This window comes from Melanerpes formicivorus, unplaced genomic scaffold, assembly GCF_026170545.1.
Source record: "Melanerpes formicivorus ecotype bairdi unplaced genomic scaffold, bMelFor1.0.p_v2 SCAF_70, whole genome shotgun sequence".
NCBI lineage: Eukaryota > Metazoa > Chordata > Aves > Piciformes > Picidae > Melanerpes > Melanerpes formicivorus.
Window position 1 is genome coordinate 575340 of NW_027142422.1, and position 19248 is coordinate 594587.

Sequence of the window (19248 nt, forward strand, 5' to 3'; positions counted from 1 at the left end):
TACTCACAGCATTAAGAGCCTAATACTGTGGACCTCTGGCTGCTTCCTGACATGTGGTGGTGCTACTGCTTAAAGCAAGTCAGACAGGCTTCTCTAAAGATCAATTTCACATTTTATCCCATTAAAACAAAAAAAAAACCACCCCACACAGTCATCTTAGAAACAACAAAAGGCCACTCTCCATCTTCATATTATTTAATGTGAAGTAATATAAAGATTATTTTTACTTTTTCTTTATTGATCCAGGCATGGTTTTCTTCCCTTTCATAACCAATGGCTCTATGTGCATGGTATTGCATTCATGTACAGAAAATTCCCTCTAACCATGCAGTCCAGCACTTAAATAACTCCTTTACTTCAGGTCACAACACATCTATTCTCCAAAAAGCACGGCAGGTATTTTCCTTTTAGCTGACCTGCTGAAAAACAAAACCAAACCAAACAGAACTGGAGCTGGTCGATGGGAAGCTGAACATGAGCCTGCAGTGTGCCCAGGCAGCCAAGAGGGCCAATGGCATCCTGGCCTGCATCAAGAACAGTGTGGCCAGCAGGAGCAGGGAGGTCATTCTGCCCCTGTACACTGCACTGGTTAGGCCACACCTTGAGTCCTGTGTCCAGTTCTGGGCCCCTCATTTTAGGAAGGAGGTTGACTTGCTGGAAGGTGTCCAGAGAAGGGCAACAAAGCTGGGGAGGGGTTTGGAACACAGCCCTGTGTGGAGAGGCTGAGGGAGCTGGGGTTGCTTAGCCTAGAGGAGACTCAGGGGTGACCTTATTGCTCTCTACAACTACCTGAAGGGGGGTTGTAAACAGGCAGAAGTTGGTCTCTTCTCTCAGGCAGCCAGCACCAGAACAAGAGGACACAGTCTCAGGCTGCACCAGGGGAGGTTTAGGCTGGAGGTTAGGAAGAAGTTCTACACAGAGAGAGTGATTGCCCATTGGAATGGGCTGCCTGGGGAGGTGGTGGAGTCACCATCACTGGAGGTGTTCAGGAGGAGACTTGATGGGGTGCTTGGTGCCATGGGTTAGCTGTTTAGGTGGTGTTGGATTGGTTGATGGGTTGAATGCGATGATCTCAAAGGTCTCTTCCAACCTGGTCTGGTCTATCCTATCCTATCCTATCCTATCCTATCCTATCCTATCCTAAAGGCTGCTTGGTAAAACACAACAACAATGAGAAAGTGCCAGGAAACCAACAATTCTCCTTCACCTCCCCCAGAAGGGTGCTAATAAAACATTCTCATGTGCTATCCTGACTCCAGGTTTTTTTGCTGTTTACTGCATTCTGCATATGGACAGATTTCATCTTGTTCCAAGCTGTGCAGAGAGGAAACTTGTCATGGCATCCCTTTTTCAACCTGAGGAGAACTATGCAAGTGCTGGCCTTTGTTCAAGGCTGCATCTGATGCTCCTGGCAGCAAGCAAAGCAGATAATACATATGGAGGAGCAGGCATATGGAGGGGAACAAGCAAAGGCCAGCTTCTGAGGCATCACAGCATCAGAAAGAGATTTCTTTCAGAAGCCTTCTATATAATAACAATGATAATACCAAGATATGGTTGGATCTTTATTTGCAGAAACTGGTGCTGCTAGGGGAATTAGACAAGCTCAATTCCACTTCCTAGTAAGATCAACTGCCAGAAGAAATTGGAGAAGGTCCAGCTCTGTGTAGCAGGTTTTCCTCTTCTATCCATGGCCAAGACTAGAAAGGTCGTTTGGAAGCAGCTCACCTGACAGTGCTAAAACCCTCTTTCTGCAAGGAAGCTTAGCTGATGTTGTGTTAACAGCCTGACTGATGGCAGCAGTGCCACAAAATGGGCTTTTGCACCCCACTCCAAACCACAAAGTTTTGCATGCCTCCTGTTTGAAACATAATGACCTAGAATAGAATAGAATAGAATAGAATAGAATAGAATAGAATAGAATAGAAGGAGAAGAGAAGAGAAGAGAAGAGAAGAGAAGAGAAGAGAAGAGAAGAGAAGAGAAGAGAAGAGAAGAGAAGAGAAGAGAAGAGAAGAGAAGAGAAGAGAAGAGAAGAGAAGAGAAGAGAAGAGAAGAGAAGAGAAGAGAAGAGAAGAGAAGAGAAGAGAAGAGAAGAGAAGAGAAAAGGTGGAGGAGAATAAACCAGGTTGGAAGAGACCTTTGAGATCATCCAAGTCCAACCTGTCACCCAACACCACCTAATCAACTAACCCATGGCACCATGCACCCTATCAAGTCTCCTTCTAGACACTTCCAGTGATGGAGACTCCACCACCTCCCTGGGCAGCACATTCCAATGGCAAATAACTCTGTCAAGAACTTCTTCCTTATGTCCAGCCTAAACCTCCCCTGGCACAGCTTGAGACTGTGTCAGGGGAGGTTTAGGTTTGACATTAGGAAGAATTTCTTTCCTGCAAGAGTTGTCAGGCATTGGCTGCCCAGGGAGGTGGTAGAGGCACCATCCCTAGAGGTGTTCAAGAAACATGTGGCCATGGCACTTTGGGACATGCTTTGTTTGCCATGGTGGTGTTGGGCTGGTGGTTGGACTCAATGATCTTAGAGGTCTTTTCCAACTGAAAGAGTTCTATGGTTCTGTAAAGACAATTTAGGAGAAACAAACAAAACCCCCAGCCTTCCTAAAAGGCAGGATCTGTGTGAATGTGGAATGATTTTGAAAGGGACATGAAAATGTCATCACCTGACATTTCTGAAGCTGAGCTTTCGGCTCCTGAGACAGTGTGCAAGCAGGACTGTTAAATAGAAGAGCTGGTCACAGACCAGTACCCCCTCCATATGTTTCCCTCGGGCAATTAGCATCAGTTTCCTCATCAGGGGGCTCATCAGTGAATGTGTCAGCTCTGGTCACTCACGAGGCTCTGAAAATAAACACTGCAAAGTCACTGACAGGACCTTCAGTGGGGAAAACAGAACCTTCTGTCTCATACAATCCTAAAAAAAAGGAAGTTTAATTGTACAGCCCTTTGAGAGAGAAGACTCTGCTCTCCTTGTGACATCCCCAGCTATGAGAAGCAGAGGGTAGGTTTAGACTGGGTGGGCTAGTGGGAGGTCTCCCTGCCCATGGCTGGGGGCTTGGGACTAGGTGATCTTAAAGATCCCCTTCCAAACCAAATCATTCATTTGCATGGGTTAGTTGATTAGGTGGTGTTGGATGATAGGTTGGACACGATGATCTTGAAGGTCCCTTCCAACCTGGTCTATCCTATCCTATCCTATCCTATCCTATCCTATCCTATCCTATCCTATCCTATCCTATCCTATCCTATCCTATCCTATCCTATCCTATCCTATCTTATTCCATGAATCTATGAGATTAAACCAAACAAATAAAAGTGACAAAAGAACAAAAGAAAAAGACACAAAGCTTCAGCTTTGACTTAATGTGAAGAATCATTCCACAGTCACACAGATCTTGCCTTTTATAGACTCAGAGAATTGTTTCAGTCGTAAAAGAACTCTAAGGTCATTGAGCCCAACCATCAGCTGCAGGAGCAGAGCACAGCCATTCTGTGGAAGACATCTCATTTAGGCTTCAAAACCTTTTGTGTCTGCCTGTGGCAAGCTCAGCAATGCTGACCAGCCCACAGGAAATGGGGCTGACCAAGAGCAGCGAGCCCTTCATGTCCTTCACAAGCTTTAGAGAATTAAGTTGTCTTTCAGGGAATAGTTTGCTGCCTTTTGTCTTTTTCCCCCCTCTGCACAGAAAGGTCTTAATCCAAGATTCATTTACTATGTTTTTCCAAGAGGCAAGATGTTCCTTGGCTCGCATCCAACCCATTTAGTTCACATACATATTGGAAAAAGCTGTCATGTCAGCAGCTGAGGTTGCTATCAAGAGAGACAATAAGGGAATGAAGAGGTGGAAAGCTTCAGAAGGCAAGCTACTGAATATTTCACAAGAAATGAAGCTGAGAGTGCTACTGATGCAAGGGGGAGGCCATGGGCTGGAGCACCTCCTGCTAGAGCAGGTTGCTTAAGGTCTCATCCAACTTGTCCTTGAACACCTCCAGGGAGGGGACATGCACAGCTTCCCTGGGCAACTGGTCCCAGTGTCTCAGCACCCTCACTGCAATGTATTTTTTCCCAGTATCCAATGAAGTCTCTTTTCACAGCTCACAGCCATTCCCCCTTGTCCTATCATTATGAGCCTTTATAAAGTCCCTCCCCAGCTTTCTCATAGTTCCCCTTCAGATACTGAAAGCCTGCTATAAGGGCTCCCCTGAATCGTCTCTACCTCACCACCATCAAGACCATGTAATCTTGAGGAGACCTGGGGCTGTTTAGTTTGGAGAAAACTAGGAGGGGATTCAATCAGTGTTCATAAACACTGGAAAGGTGCATGTTAAGAAGAAGGGGCCAGCCTCCTTTCAGTGCTGTTCTGTGACAGAACAAGTGGCAGTGGATGCAAAGTAGTACACACAGGAAGCAATGTGAGGGTGATGGAGCACTGGAACAGGCTGCACACAGAGGTTGTGGAGTCTCCTTCTCTGAAGACTTTCAAGACCCATCTGGATGTGTTCCTGTTTGACCTGCCCTAGGTGATCCTGCTTTGTTGGGGGAGGTGGATTCAATGCTCTCCAGAGGTCCCTTCCAATCCCTACCACTCTAGGATTTTATGACAAGAGGCAAAACACTGTAGGAACCTTTCTGTAATCACTTAATTCTACACTGCAGTAAGCCACCTACAAACTTCAAGCCACAGCTTGCCAAAGGGCAACTCAAAGAACATGAGTCTCTTGCAGAGTGTAGAGGGACTTCAGTGTTACCTTACATTACAACTTAACTCATGAGTACATCTGAGATGAAATGACCTTTCCTTCTCTCCCCTGTCTCCAGCCTACCAGGAAGGCATTAAGAATCTTGGACAATGTATTTGATAGCTTTATCTCTTTGAGCTCCTGGAGCAGGCTGATGAATTAACAGCTTGTCAATACACTGGTTCTCTCACACCACGCTTCTGTAGCACGTTTTACTTAATGACTTTCTGGAAATACTCACTCAGAAGAAATTTCTCTCCCACCTCCTGTTGGAGGTGAAAGATGCTCACCATTTCCTTTTATCTTGATGCTCCAGTCTGTCATCCAGGCACTTCACACTTTAAAAATACCTGAATAATGAAGAGTAACCTCCTAGCCCTTATGACTTCACAACAATAGTTTTGTTTCTTGGAAAAGGTAACTTGGGCTTTGGTTAAAAATAAAGTGTCTAGAATCAATCTGAGAACTACTTTTATTGGTTGGTTGGGTGTGTGGTTGGTTGGGTGGGTAGATGTTTGGTTGGTTGAGTGGCTGGTTGGGTTGAGTGGTTGTTTGGTTTGTTTGGTGGGTACTTGGTTGGTTGGCTGGGTGTTTGGGTGTGTGATTGGTTGGGTGGGTAGATGTTTGGTTGGTTGAGTGGCTGGTTGGGTTGAGTGGGTGTTTGGTTTGTTTGGTGAGTACTTGGTTGGCTGGGTGTTTGTGTGTGTGGTTGGTTGGGTGGGTAGATGTTTGGTTGGTTGAGTGGCTGGTTGGGTTGAGTGGTTGGTTTGTTTGGTGGGTACTTGGTTGGTTGGTTGGGTGTTTGTGTGTGTGGTTGGGTGGGTAGATGTTTGGATGGTTGAGTGGCTGGTTGGGTTGAGTGGGTGTTGGGTTTGTTTGGTGAGTACTTGGTTGGCTGGGTGTTTGTGTGGTTGTTTGGGTGGGTAGATGTTTGGTTGGTTGAGTGGCTGGTTGGGTTGAGTGGTTGTTTGGTTTGGTTGGTGGGTACTTGGTTGGTTGGGTAGGTGTTTGGGTGTGTGGTTGGTTGGGTGGGTGCTTGGATGCATATTTGGTTCGTTGATTTGGTGCCTGCTTGGTGGATTGGTTGGTTGGCTGGGTGCTTGTTTGGTATTTTCATAGGATTCACTGGGTTGGAAGGGACCTTTAAAGGTCATCTTGTCCAACCTCCCTAAAGTAAGCAGAGGCAGCCCCAACTAGATCAGGTCGCTCAGAGCCCCAGCACACCTGACCTTGGATGTAATTTGCAGCATTTAAGTGGTTATGCAGTTGTCAGGGCTGATCACTACTGAGCTAGAAGGCTAATAATAATAATAATAATAATAATAATAATAATAATAATAATAAACCAGGTTGGAAGACACCTTCAAGATCATCGTGTCCAGCCCATCAACCAATCCAACCCACCTAAACAACTAACCCATGGCACCAAGCACCCCATCAAGTCTCCTCCTGAACACCTCCAGTGATGGTGACTCCACCACCTCCCCAGGCAGCCCATTCCAATGGGCAATCACTCTCTCTGTGTAGAACTTCTTCCTAACATCCAGTCTAAATCTCCCCTGGTGCAGCCTGAGATTGTGTCTTCCTAACATCCAACCTAAACCTCAATATATATTTTGAATCCACTACAAAAACACCCCAACAAACCACACCCCAAAGCCCCTTTTGAGACAGAGTGATGGAAGGATCTGTGACGCACCCGAGCTACACAGGTATGTGTTTTTGTTAGTAGAGAGATCAAAGCAGGTTTCATACCTTTGCAGCTCCATTCCTAGTGGATCTATCCCTGTTTTACCCCTATAAGGAGATTTAAAATCAGACCTTCTCTTCCAAGTGCATATAAGGATCAGTTCACCCCACATTCAGCAACAGCAGGTGAAAGGTGAATGGAAGCCAGAGTAACAGAAGGACTTCACAGGACAAGGATTTAGCTTGACTGTGCGAAATACATCTGTGGCACGAGACACAGAGAATTCCTACTATAGCCTGTGACAGCCCTGAAAATGCTCTGGTTAGAGAATTTTCCAGGTTTCTCATGGGGGATACTAATTTTCTCAGTTTTGTGACAGAAGCATGAGATTGCAGGCAGTCCCATATGCCACAGGCAATTCCTTTGGCTGCACCTTATTCAGCCCTTAGGAAGCAGCAATAAAGATCGACTTTGCAACAAGCTAAGATGTTTGTTTGTTTGTAGATGTCAGCAATTGCTCCACTCCAGATGTAGGAAGGGAGGGACACAGCACAAGACACTCCCAACAGCTTTACTGTGTTGTCTGGGACATGGCAACCATGTGCCAGCCCTCCAAGGGCCGTGTCCACAGGTTTCTTGAAGACCTTCAGGGATGGTGACTCCCTCCCTCCCTCCCTTCCTCCCTTCCTCCCTTCCTCCCTTCCTTCCTTCCTTCCTTCCTTCCTTCCTTCCTTCCTTCCTTCCTTCCTTCCTTCCTTCCTTCCTTCCTTCCTTCCTTCCTTCCTTCCTTCCTTCCTTCCTTCCTTCCTTCCTTCCTTCCTTCCTTCCTTCCTTCCTTCCTTCCTTCCTCGCTTTCTTTCTTCTTTCCCTGAAGGAAAATCTCTCTCTCTCTCTATATATATATATAATATATATTTATCTAAATAATAGAAGGGGAAGAACATAGACCTTTCTTCTGAAATGGTGATTTATGGTCTAAGATGATGAAATAGGAATATTTATTGTATAAGATTATGAAGTAAAGAATGTTGTGACCTTTCCTTAACTTGGAGTTTTGCTGTTTAAAGCCAGCCTTACTGATAAGGATGGGGCTACTGAAGAATGCCTCAAAATCATAGATTCACAGAATGGTTTGGGTTGGAAGAGACCTTAAAGATCATCCAGTTCCAGACCCCCTTCCAGGGGCAGGGACACTGCCCACTAGAGCAGGTTGCTCATGGCCTCATCTAACCTGGCCTTGAACACCTCCAGGGGAGAAGCACCCAGAGCCAACCTGGGCAACCTGCTTCAGTGTCTCACCACCCTCACTGCAAAGAATTGCTTTCTGATATCCACTCTGAATCTCCCCTTCTCTCTATCCCCACTCATCCCACCACTGCAAGCCCTTGTCCCTTCGTGCAACCCTGCTTGCACTTGCCCATAACTCAGTTCAACCTTTATCCTTTGGTCAGACTTTTTTATTCATTTGAAGCATCAGGTGTTTGCCTTTGGCTGAGAGCAAGTTTTGGAAGCAATTCAGCCAAGCTCAGCTGTTTCTGCAAATGAGTGAATGATGTGCAAGGGGAAGTTTTACTTTCAGTACTCTGATGACAACTTCTTTGAAGAAGCTTTCTGTGCCTTAAAGCAAGGCATAGAAACTTGACAAGAAAGGAGGACTTCATATGAAAAGGATATGATGACTCACTTCTCCATATGAAAATCTGAGCCACTGGGCCAAGTTATAAATCTTCCCAAAACACCCCTGCAGCCTGCAGATCTGTTAGGGATTAGCAGCTAAACTTCTACACCCAGTGAACACATCCATGCTTTTCATGGGATTCTAGTGATATCCAGATTGTCTGTCTAATGCCCTCAACGAACATCTAAGAGCACATCTGTCTCCTAAAAGTTCTTGTATGTCAGCCAGCTCTAGGCATATGCAAGCCCCAAGCTAAATTGTGTATTGCAGGGCTTCAGAAAGAGTCCTGGCTGAGCAGAGGTGGGACTGGGCAAGGGCAGGACCAGGGTAAAGGATTCCACTGTTAGACCTCCCTCCCACCATTGTGTAATGACAAAACCCATGAGGCTCTTTCATTACACAACTAAATGTTCTTCTACTTCCCAACAAACCTTTGCTCCATCCACTATCTAGGCTGGATGGTTCTCCATGTAAGAATGACATTCTCCTGCTCACCAGCGTGGAGCCTGACCCCTGCCCTGTAACGTCAACAGTGTCTGTTCCCTGACCTACAGACCTTTGAGTAGATGCATGCCCATCAGTTCACCTAGCATGGGAGAAAGCACAGCTGCCTTGTGTGGGCCATTGTCATCTAACTGGGTGAGCTCATGAAGGCAAACTGGCCTGCAGTAAGACAACTGCTACCAACAGGGAGTTGTATAAAAGAAAGCAACATCTGAGTGTGGAGGTGGGTAAGGTAACTCAATGTGAACTCAGGGGAAGTCTCACAGCGTCTCTCTACAAAGTCCTGACACCACCACAAGAGACCCTGTGACCTGTGCCTGGTCCAGAGCAGTAGCACTGTTCCTCCTCTCTTCCCATGACCTATTGCTTCCTTGGTCAGTTTTTTTCACAGCATCACAGAATTGTTTTGGTTGGAATAGGCCTCCAAGATCATTGAGTCCAATCATTGACTGGATAACACCATGGCCATTCAACCGTCTCCCAGGGTGCCATGTCCACATGTTTCTTGAACACCTCCAGGGACAGTGATTCCACCACCTCCCTCAGCAGCCTGTTCCAAGGCTTGACCACTCTTCCTGAAAACAAATTGTTCCTGATATCCAATCCAAACCTCCCCTGGTGAAATTTCAGGCTGTATTTTTCTCAACTCAAGCATGAAACAGCTAAACAGCTGTGTACTCTGCCCAGAGCAGGTGGATCCAAACACTGTTTCCCACCATTCATACGCACCGCAGACTACAAACCCCTCCTGCCCAGTACCAAAACCAGGGGACACATGAAGGATGAAAAGCTGGTGAAGTGCCTGGAGAACAAGTCTTTTGAGGAGCAACTGAGGGAACTGGAGTTGTTTAGCCTGGAAATGAGGAGGCTGAGGGAAGACCTAATTGCTCTCTAAAACTCCCTGGAAGGAGGTTGAAGTGACGTAGGGGTTGGTCTCTTTTCTTTAGTATCAGGTGCTACAATGAGAGGAAACAGCCTGAAATTGTGCCAGAGGAGGTTTAGGTTTGATCATAGGAAGAATTTCTTTGCAGCAAGATTGGCTAGGCACTGGAACAGACTGCCCAGGGAGGTGGTGGAGTCATCATCCCTGGAGGTATTCAAGGAAAGTGGGTATGGCACTGTGGTTTATTAGCTGTGGTGTTGTCAGGTCAAAGATTGGACTTGATGACCTAAGAGTTGTTTCCCAACCCCAACAATTCTATGGTTCTGTGATTCCATGGCTTGCAGACACAGCCTGCTCAACAGCCCAAAAGAAGCCCCATGTGCTGTTCTGCATTAGAAAGCTTGTGGAGCAGTTAATGCACCGCACAAGAATCAGCCATTGCTGCTCATTAGAGGCTCAGCTTGCAAAGTCCAGAACGGACAAACACAGGCACATGAAAGACAAGTCTGAGCTAAGCACTGGACCCTGCCCTCTGTCTGCACCAGCACTGTGCAGCTGTCTGGTAAATGAGTTACAAACCTCAAGATAACCCAGAATAAAACCCTACAACCTCTGCTTCACAAAGGAAACACTCTCTGGATAATTTGCCATGGCTCCTAAGACGTGTCAAATGCTGGTGTCTGCTCTGCTGTTTACAGGTAAGGGCCTGGCACCCTCTCTCAGCTTCTTCCCTTCTGGATTGTTTAATAGCTGTGGAACAGCACTGATGGGAGAGGATTAACAGAGAATCACTGCAGCAGGGACATATGGGAGAGTGGGTGAGCACCAGGCTGCATAGCTAGTTCTGTGAAGTGCAGTCTTGATTCTGGGCTGCATCAAAAGAAGTGTGGCCAGCAGGTCAAGGGAGGTGATTCTGCCCCTCCACTCTGCTCTGGTGAGACCCCACCTGAGACATGCATCCAGCTGTGCAGCCCCGAACACAGGAAGGAGCAGGTCCAGGGGAGGCCACAAAGGTGATCAGAGGGCTGGTCTATGGGGGCAGGCTCAGAGAGTTGGGTCTGTTCAGCCTGGGGAAGAGAAGGCTCCACAGAGACCTCATATGAGCTTTCCAGTACCTGAAAGGGGACTGTGGGAGAGCTGGGGAAGGACTTTTTAAACGGGTCTGTGGTGATAGGAATGGGCTGAAAGTAGAGCATGGTAGACTTAGATTTGACATTAGGAAGAAGGTCTTTGCTATGAGGGTGGTAAGATGTTAGAACAGGCTGCCCAGAGGAGTTGTGGACACCTCATCCCTGGAAGTGTTTAAGACCAGGCAGGGTGATCTAGAGGGAGGTGTCCCTGCTGACTGCAGCAGGGTTGGAATTAGATGATCTTTAAGGCCCCTCCTATGAAATCATGCACAACAGATTTAGGCTTTCACCTGAGCCTAGTATGAAGAGATTTCAGTGCACAATAGCTTAAGTCTGTGCAGTTTGAGTTTATATTTTACATGCAAGTTTGCTTGCTGTGTTGTGATACCTCTAAAATGATTATCATTACCTTGACACTCTGAGCTGTTTGATATGCCTTCCTCATAATCTGGGGGGGTTATACTCAGTGTTGGGTTAAGCACACCCATACACCTTTGCTATCTTGACAAAGATGACAAGGTTCTACTCTGGTAGTTTTAGGCTATGCCTTCAGAAATTTATAGTTACACCATCCCCTCTCTCTCAATTTTAGTTTTACACCCTTCACATTAACCCTTGAGGGACAGGGAACTGCTGGAGAGAGTCCACCAAGGGGACATGAAGTTGATGAGGGGACTGGAGCACCCCTGTGAGAAGGAAATGCTGAGACACCTGGGGCTGTTTAGCCTGGAAAAGAGAAAGACTGAGAGGGAATCTTATCAGTGCATATAAATATCTAAAGGGTGGAGGTCATAAAGATGGGGCTCAGCTCTTTTCAGTGGTGCACAGTGATAGGACAAGGGGCAATGGGTGCAAACTAGAGCACAGGAGGTTTCACTTCAACTTAAGGAAAAACTTCTTTCTTTTGAGTGTGACAGAGCACTGGAACTCTAAGCTTTAAGCAGCTCTGCTTTAGCAGGGGGTTTGAACTAGATCTCTTCAGGTCCCTCAAACCCTCTACCATCCTGTGATTCTGTAATCCAAAATGAAATGCTCACAAGGCACCACAGCAGGAATGACTGCTAAGAGTTTTCCTTCTGGGCAATAGTTCAGTGTGCTTAGGATAGACAAAGCTACCTGCTGAAGGCAATAATTGTGTGAGCTAAGCACCTGCTTGCTAAAAACAGGTTATCAGGATGATTTCTGGTTCCACTAGAAGTGGTCTCACTAGAGTTTCTCTGGAGATGGATGAGGTTTGCCCCATTCAGAGACACAGGATGATCCTTCCAGCAAGGAGATGAGGGAATGCTGATTTTCTCCTGGCAGTTATACATCTTTGCACAGCTCCAGCAGTTAGGGACAAGCATGCAGAGATGGTTTCCAGCTAAAGGTGAGAGGTGGAAGGATTAGAGGTGGCAGCTGGAAAAGAGCAAGAAGTGGGTGGTAACTATGGTAGGAGGAGCCAAGAGCACAGATGACACTGCTGCCTTCCCTCAGAACAGCCAAATGCACCTTAATCAAAGTGAAGATTCACTTGGGATAGCATTCCTCATTGGATACAGATAGAACATAGAACATAGAACAGACCAGGTTGGAAGAGACCTTCGAGATCACCGTGTCCAACCTATCATCCAACACCACCTAATCAACTAACCCATGGCACCAAGCACCCCATCAAGTCTCCTCCAGATGCAGCAAGAGAAGACCTTATGCTAAAAGCTAAGAGGCAGCACCCTTCACTAGAGTAGCCAATACAGCCCCTCACCACCCCACCAGCAGAGCCACATCTCATTTGTGGAAGATGATGTCTGGAAGAAGCAGCAGCACAAGAGAAGCAGAGCTGCTTAGTGACCTTTCCTCCTAGCTTACACCAAAGCTGGAAGGCCAGAGCACAAAGGGGTGATAAAATCAAAGATTCAGTGAGACACATACCCAAACAAAACTGATCCCAGCACAGCTCTCTCAGTCCAGAAATGCAATGGTGAGATTACAAAATGTTCATTGTCAAACACCAACCAACAACAACATTCAGTGAAGGGATTTCAACAGACCACAGATTTCCTACTGGATAACAGTAAATTGCCAGGGAAATGATAACATTTAGCAGGAGCTTAGTTTTGCTTTGTGCAGCTCTGGAGCAGAACTGCAACACCTTAACAGACAACTGCAGGGAATGCTAATTTTGTTTCCTTCCCCAGGCCAAACTCCTGTTTCCTGAAGGACAGAAATAACTCGTTTTTTTCCAGCTCCCCGAGGGAGGGGAGCGGTGCACACGAGAGTCTTCGCAGCAAATGTCTGAACTTGGGTTTTTCCTTGGAGCTGTTAACATTTTAAAAGATGTTATTCCTTGAAAACTTCCTGCCCCCAAAAATTCCTGCCTCCAGTTTTCAATTATAGTAACTTGGGAGCTGAAGAAGCTCAAAGAGGGAGGAACTGCTGGGGCTGGGAGTGCTTGCCTAAGTAAATGTTCTAAAAGTACTATTTGATGTCTTTGTTAAAGGAGAAAGTAGCAACTACCTTCTCTTGGTTTGTTTGTTTGGGTGGGTGGGTGGGGTGTTTCTTTGTTCATTACTGCAGAATCAATGATTTTCTCACCTCTTTTTGTCTTTGGAATGAAACAAATGCAGCAGGAGCAGCAAATGCTCCAGCTCATGTGTCTGCTACCTGCATGCATCCAGCATATTTTCTTTCATTTCAAAAGGCTAAAGAGTGTCTCTACAGCACTGGCAGTTCTGTGAACTTCAGGAATAATAATAATAATAATAATAATAATAATAATAATAATAATAATAATAATGAAATTATTAAGATCTCAAAGTAGGACCATCCTTGATTTCTGTTAAGCTCCAGGTCCAAAGACATACGCTGTGGGTATGTTTCGTGAAGAACAAGGGGACACAGTCTCAAGCTGTACCAGGGGAAGTTTAGGCTGGAGGTGAGGAGAAAGTTCTTCCCAGAGAGAGTTGTTAGCCACTGGAATGTGCTGCCCAGGGAGGTGGTGGAGTCACCATCCCTGGAGGTGTTCAAGAGGGGATTGGATGTGGCACTTGGTGCCATGGCTTAGTCATGAGGTCTGTGGTGACAGGTTGGGCTTGATGATCTTTGAGGTCTCTTCAACCTTGGTGATTCTGTGGGTGTTTCATAATATTTCCCTGAATATTATAACTATTTCTCAGCCTCTCTTTCAGGTGTCCTTGGAGCACCTTTTCTGACAGAAGACTCAGCAAATCAATTCATCCGGCTCAAGCGGCAGATACCATACTTGCAGAGCTACTGGGACCCCAGCAGCAGCCAGAGTGCATGGGCAGACACCATGGCTGAACAGGTCTGGGCTTCCATCTTCTTGCAAGGACTACTGCAAGAGTCAAGCACAGCCCTGTGAGGAGAGGCTGAGGGAGCTGGGGTTGCTTAGCCTGGAGAAGAGGAGGCTCAGGGGAGACCTTCTTGCTGTCTGCAATTAACCTGAAGGGAGGTTGTAGCCAGGAGGGGGTTGGTCTCTTCTCCCAGGCAGCCAGCACCAGAACAAGAGGACACAGTCTCAAGCTGTACCAGGGGAAGTTTAGGCTTGAGGTGAGGAGAAAGCTCCTCCCAGAAAGAGAGATTTGCCCCTGGAATGTGCTGCCCAGGGAGGTGGTGGAGTGACCGTAACTGGAGGTGTTCAAGGGGGGATTGGATGTGGAACTTGGTGCCATGGTTTAGTTAGCCATGAGGTTTTGGGTGAGAGGTTGGACTTGATGATCTCTGAGGTCTTTTCCAACCTTATTGATTCTATGATTCTACTAGAAAAAAAAATAGTATGGGTCTGGGAGCAACCTATCAGAGTCAGCCTTTGGGGCAAAGGAGGAAATCCTTTGTCAATTTAGGGAAGGCTGCTCAGGAGGCAGACATTGTCTTTACTCAATTTCAAAGCTCAGAACATTCTTCTCTGTTTCCATTTGCTTCAGTTTAGTGAATCGTGGACAGCTCTGAGAAACACAGCACAATATTACATGGACTGGAGTTCTTTGGCCTTTGATCCTTCAGTTGCCAGGTATGATGGGAGTTCCTCAAAACATTTTATAGAGTCAGAATGCATGCATGCACCTAAAGGAGTTAAATAGACCAACATAAGACTGACGGCACCTGTGTCATCATGGCAGAACTTGACACATTAGCAAATTTGATTATAGGAGATCATAGAATGGTTTTGTTTGGAAAAGACCTCCAAGATAATCGAGTCCAACCACCAGCCTGACACCACCAAGGCCATTAAACCATGTCCCAAAGAGCCATGGCCACACATTACTTGAACATCTTCAGGGACAGTGACTCCACCACCTTCCTGGGCAGCCTGTTCCTGTGCTGACCACTCTTGCAGGAAAGACATTTTTCCCAATATCCAAACTAAACCTCCCCTGGCACAGTTTCAGGCCATGTCCTCTCCTTCTATCTCCTGATACTAGAGAGTTACCTGGAGACAATTCCATGTAGAGACACTAGATGTTTTTGAAAATTAAAGATTTGGCTTTACAGCCCAAATTGTGTAGTTAGTCACAGTAATGTGATTGTGGCAATTTCCTTTCTAAGTATGCTGTGGAAGAATGCATTAAAAGCTTAAAGAATATAGAGCCCTTTTGAAAGTCCACACATGTGTTTGTAAGGTCCAGAGAAGCTGAACTGCAACAATAGATCTGACACAGCCGTTCCAGGGGAGGCTTAGGCTGGAGGTTAGGATTCTACACAGAAAGAGAGATTGGCCATTGGAATGTGCTGCCCAGGGAGGTGGTGAAGTCACCATCACTGGAGGTGTTTAGGAAGAGACTGAATGAGGCACTTGGTGCCATGGTTTAGTTGATTAGATGGTGTTGGGTGATAGGTTGGACTTGATGATCTCAAAGGTCTCTTCTAACTTGGTCAATTCTCCTCTTCTCTTCTCTTCTCTTCTCTTCTCTTCTCTTCTCTTCTCTTCTCTTCTCTTCTCTTCTCTTCTCTTCTCTTCTCTTCTCTTCTCTTCTCTTCTCTTCTCTTCTCTTCTCTTCTCTTCTCTTCTCTTCTCTTCTCTTCTCTTCTTTCTCTTCACTACACTTCTCTTGACATCTCTTCACTTCACTTCTCTTTCTTCTCTTCCCTTCTTGCTCTCTACAACTACCTGAAGGGGGGTTGTAGACAAGCAGAGGTTGGTCTCTTCTCCCAGGCAACCAGTACCAGAATAAGAGGACACAGTCTCAGGTTGCTCCAAGGGAGGTTTAGGCTGGAGGTTAGGAGGAAGTTTTACACAGAGAGAGTGATTGCCCATTGGAATGGGCTGCCTGGGGAGGTGGTAGAGTCACCATCACTGGAGGTGTTCAGGAGGAGACTTGACAGGGTGCTTGGTTGCATGGTTTAGTTGATTAGGTGGTGTTGGATGACAGGTTGGATGCGATGATCTTGAAGGTCTCTTCCAGTCTGGTCTGGTCTGGTCTGGTCTGGTCTGGTCTATTCTATTCTGTTCCATTCCATTCCATTCCATTCCATTCCATTCCATTCCATTCCATTCCATTCCATTCCATTCCATTCCATTCCATTCCATTCCATTTATATTTTCTTCCATCTTTTCTAGTGACAACATCAAGTCTTACATGGACATGTTCCAGCAGTCTGGAACTCACCTCCAGGAGCAGACAAGAATGAGCTACTGAATCCTACACACCTTGTATCACACCATGATGGTATTCAGGAGGTTATGCGTTTGCCACTCTGTATTTCATAAAAGGACTTTGTCTCATCCCACTATCTAAACCCCAAAATGAACACACACATTCTCTCAATGGTGCTTATTTTATATTCATAAGTAGTAGTGAGCTGTAAAAGTCATGGTGAATTAAACTAGAACTTGAAGACAAGGCAACCATTAACTTTTAGAAGATTAGTTTTTAAACCCCTGGGTTTTCAGGCAGGAGACCTTCTTTGCTAAGCAGCTGTTTTCAAATGCACCTTCCTGCTTCTCTGAGAAGCACATTTGTGTTTCTCCATATCTTTTTTTACTTTAGATACATTTTTAGAAGGCAATTTAGGTGTCCAGTTTTGGGCTCCTCAGTTCAAGAGAGAGGGAATCCAATGGGGAGCCATGAGGATGATGTGGTGGGTTGAAGTTTCCCCCAGTTTCCCTCCCCCTGTGAAGAGAGACTGAAGTCCCTGGGGCTGTTCAGTCTTGAGAAGACTGAGAGGGGATCTCTGATATCAATGACTACCAGGATCTGAGGGGTGGGTGTCAAGTGGATGGGGCCAAGCTCCTTTTGGTGGTGCACAATAATAAGACAAGGAACAACAGGTTCAAACATGAACACAGAAGGTTTCACCTCAACATGAGGAGGAACTTCTTCACAGTGAGGGTGACAGAGCACTGGAACAGGCTGCCCTGGGGGTTGTGGAGTTTCCTTCTCTGGAGACTTTCAAAACCCACCTGGATGCCTTCCTGTGTGGACTACCCTACATGATCCTGCTTTGGCAGGGCGGTTGGACCTGATGATCTCTGGAGGTCTCTTCCAACCTCTAGTGTACTGTGATACAGTGATATAGTGAGGGTGGTGAGACACTGGAACAGGTTGCCCAGGGAAGTTGTGGATGTCCACTCCCTGGAGGTATTCAAGGCCAGGCTAGATGAGGCCTTGAGCAACCTGGTCTAGTGGGAGGTGTCCCTGCCCATGGCAGGGGGGGCTTGGACCTAGATGATCTTTAAGATCCCTTCCAGCCCAAACCATTCTATGACTCTACAAATCTCTGAATTCAGAAATGGAAAGCAGTCACACTGTGTGAGCAAGAGAAGTAGAGCACATTTCTTCTAGGTTTGGCTACTAAGGAGAATTTACTTCTGTCCTTCATGTCCCTTTCCATGTTTTCCAAGTCAGATTAGCAGGTGCACTTCCACAGCATGTGTGTGCTTTGCATTTGAACTTCCATACCAGGTCTTGAGTGCCAGAACCAACCGAAGTCACAGCTACTGCTGTCAGTTGCTTTTCCTTACCCCGTGAAAGTAGGAGCTGGTGGAAAGTAGGAGCTGGTGGAAAGTAGGAGCTGGTGGAAAAAGTAGGAGCTGGTGGAAAGTAAGAGCTGGTGGAAAGTAAGAGCTGGTGGAAAGTAGGAGCTGGTGGAAAGTAAGAGCTGGTGGAAAAAGTAGGAGCTGGTGGAAAGTAAGAGCTGGTGGAAAGTAAGAGCTGGTGGAAAGTAGGAGCTGGTGGAAAGTAAGAGCTGGTGGAAAGTAGGAGCTGGTGGAAAGTAAGAGCTGGTGGAAAGTAAGAGCTGGTGGAAAGTAGGAGCTGGTGGAAAGTAAGAGCTGGTGGAAAAAGTAGGAGCTGTTGGAAAGTAAGAGCTGGTGGAAAAAGTAGGAGCTAGTGGAAAGTAAGAGCTGGTGGAAAGTAGGAGCTGGTGGAAAGTAGGAGCTGGCTTTTTTTTTTCCTAATAAAAGTGTTGATAAAATGTACTTGTGAAAAGTTCTTGAGTTTGGAAGCTTCCCTTTTCCTATCTGTTAATCTACCTTGTTTCAGAACATCTTTGAAGGAAGGATGGAGATTCCACCTCTCTTTTAGGTGTTATTAATATACTGCTAAGGATTAAGTGCTTCCAACCGTGGTCAAAATTTCTTCATGGACCAAGAAAACATGTGAGGGAAATTGAAAGATGTGCTAATGCTATGTGCAGAGTAGAGGAAGGAAGGAGAGTTCTGCTAACCTCTTATCCCCCAAAAGCAGGTCCTACATGCTGTGTGTCCATGGTTCTTTGTGGATATGTGCTGCATGCTGTCTGACCTGAAGAAATCAAAGAATAATGTTGGATCTTTTGGGGAAAAACAAAGAGAAGAAGTCATATTCTGGCATTTGGCAGCCTTTGCCATGCTCCTCCTAGGTATGAATTTATCCTTAGGCCATTATTAATTTCCCTGCACAGGACAATGGGCTTGAAATTGCCATTATTAATTAGCTGAAAATTCATTAAGCACTTGAAAGAGATAAATGAGATGCAAGCTCAGGATTTGCCATGTGGAATTTCACATCTTCAGTCACACTACTTAATTATGAACAGTTCATTAGGAGACAAGGCATGATAAGTGGTGTACAGGCTAAAAGACCTCAATACAGTCATGGCCTGTCCCTTCCATCCCCATTCCTTGAGTTGCTCTGCCATGGATAAATGCTACAGATCCTCAGCCTTCCACTCTTTCCACAGTAACAGTGCAGACACGACTGAGTTAATACAACTCTTCCATCTGTACCAAAAGGCAGTACCAGAAGGATGAGCATTGCCTTTAATTTTAAATGGACATAAAGTAAAAATCAAAGCATACCTCTCCTCCACCACCTGTGACCCTTGCTGGTCCCAGGGAGGTTGCCACTCTGCAGGCAGTGATGCCCAAGCCACTTCTGCATCACTTTCCACGTGTGTATCATTCCCAGTCTTGTTTCTAACTGATGTTGCTGCTGCCAAGGCAAGGCTGTGGGATCTGCTTGGGAATTAGGTGTAGCTTTCATGCCTGTGTGGTAAGTTAAACCTGAATCATAGAGTCATAGAATCATAGAGTCATAGAATCATAGAGCCATAGAACTGTTTGAATTGGAAGAAACTTCAAAGATTGCCTAATTCCCATAGTATCAGTCAGGGTTGGAAGGGACCACAA

At 46.0% G+C, this 19248-nt stretch overlaps 1 protein-coding gene across 1 annotated transcript; it reads left to right on the forward strand.

The window, feature by feature from the left end:
• Nucleotides 1-10100: 10100 nt before the first annotated feature.
• CUNH3orf85 (chromosome unknown C3orf85 homolog) lies at nucleotides 10101-18057 on the forward strand. Its single transcript, XM_068163071.1, has 4 exons — nucleotides 10101-10208; nucleotides 13808-13944; nucleotides 14564-14649; nucleotides 16198-18057. Exons 1-4 carry the CDS (start codon nucleotides 10160-10162, stop codon nucleotides 16274-16276), a joined length of 351 nt encoding a protein of 116 aa, XP_068019172.1. The 5' UTR covers nucleotides 10101-10159; the 3' UTR covers nucleotides 16277-18057.
• The last annotated feature ends 1191 nt before the right edge of the window (nucleotides 18058-19248 follow it).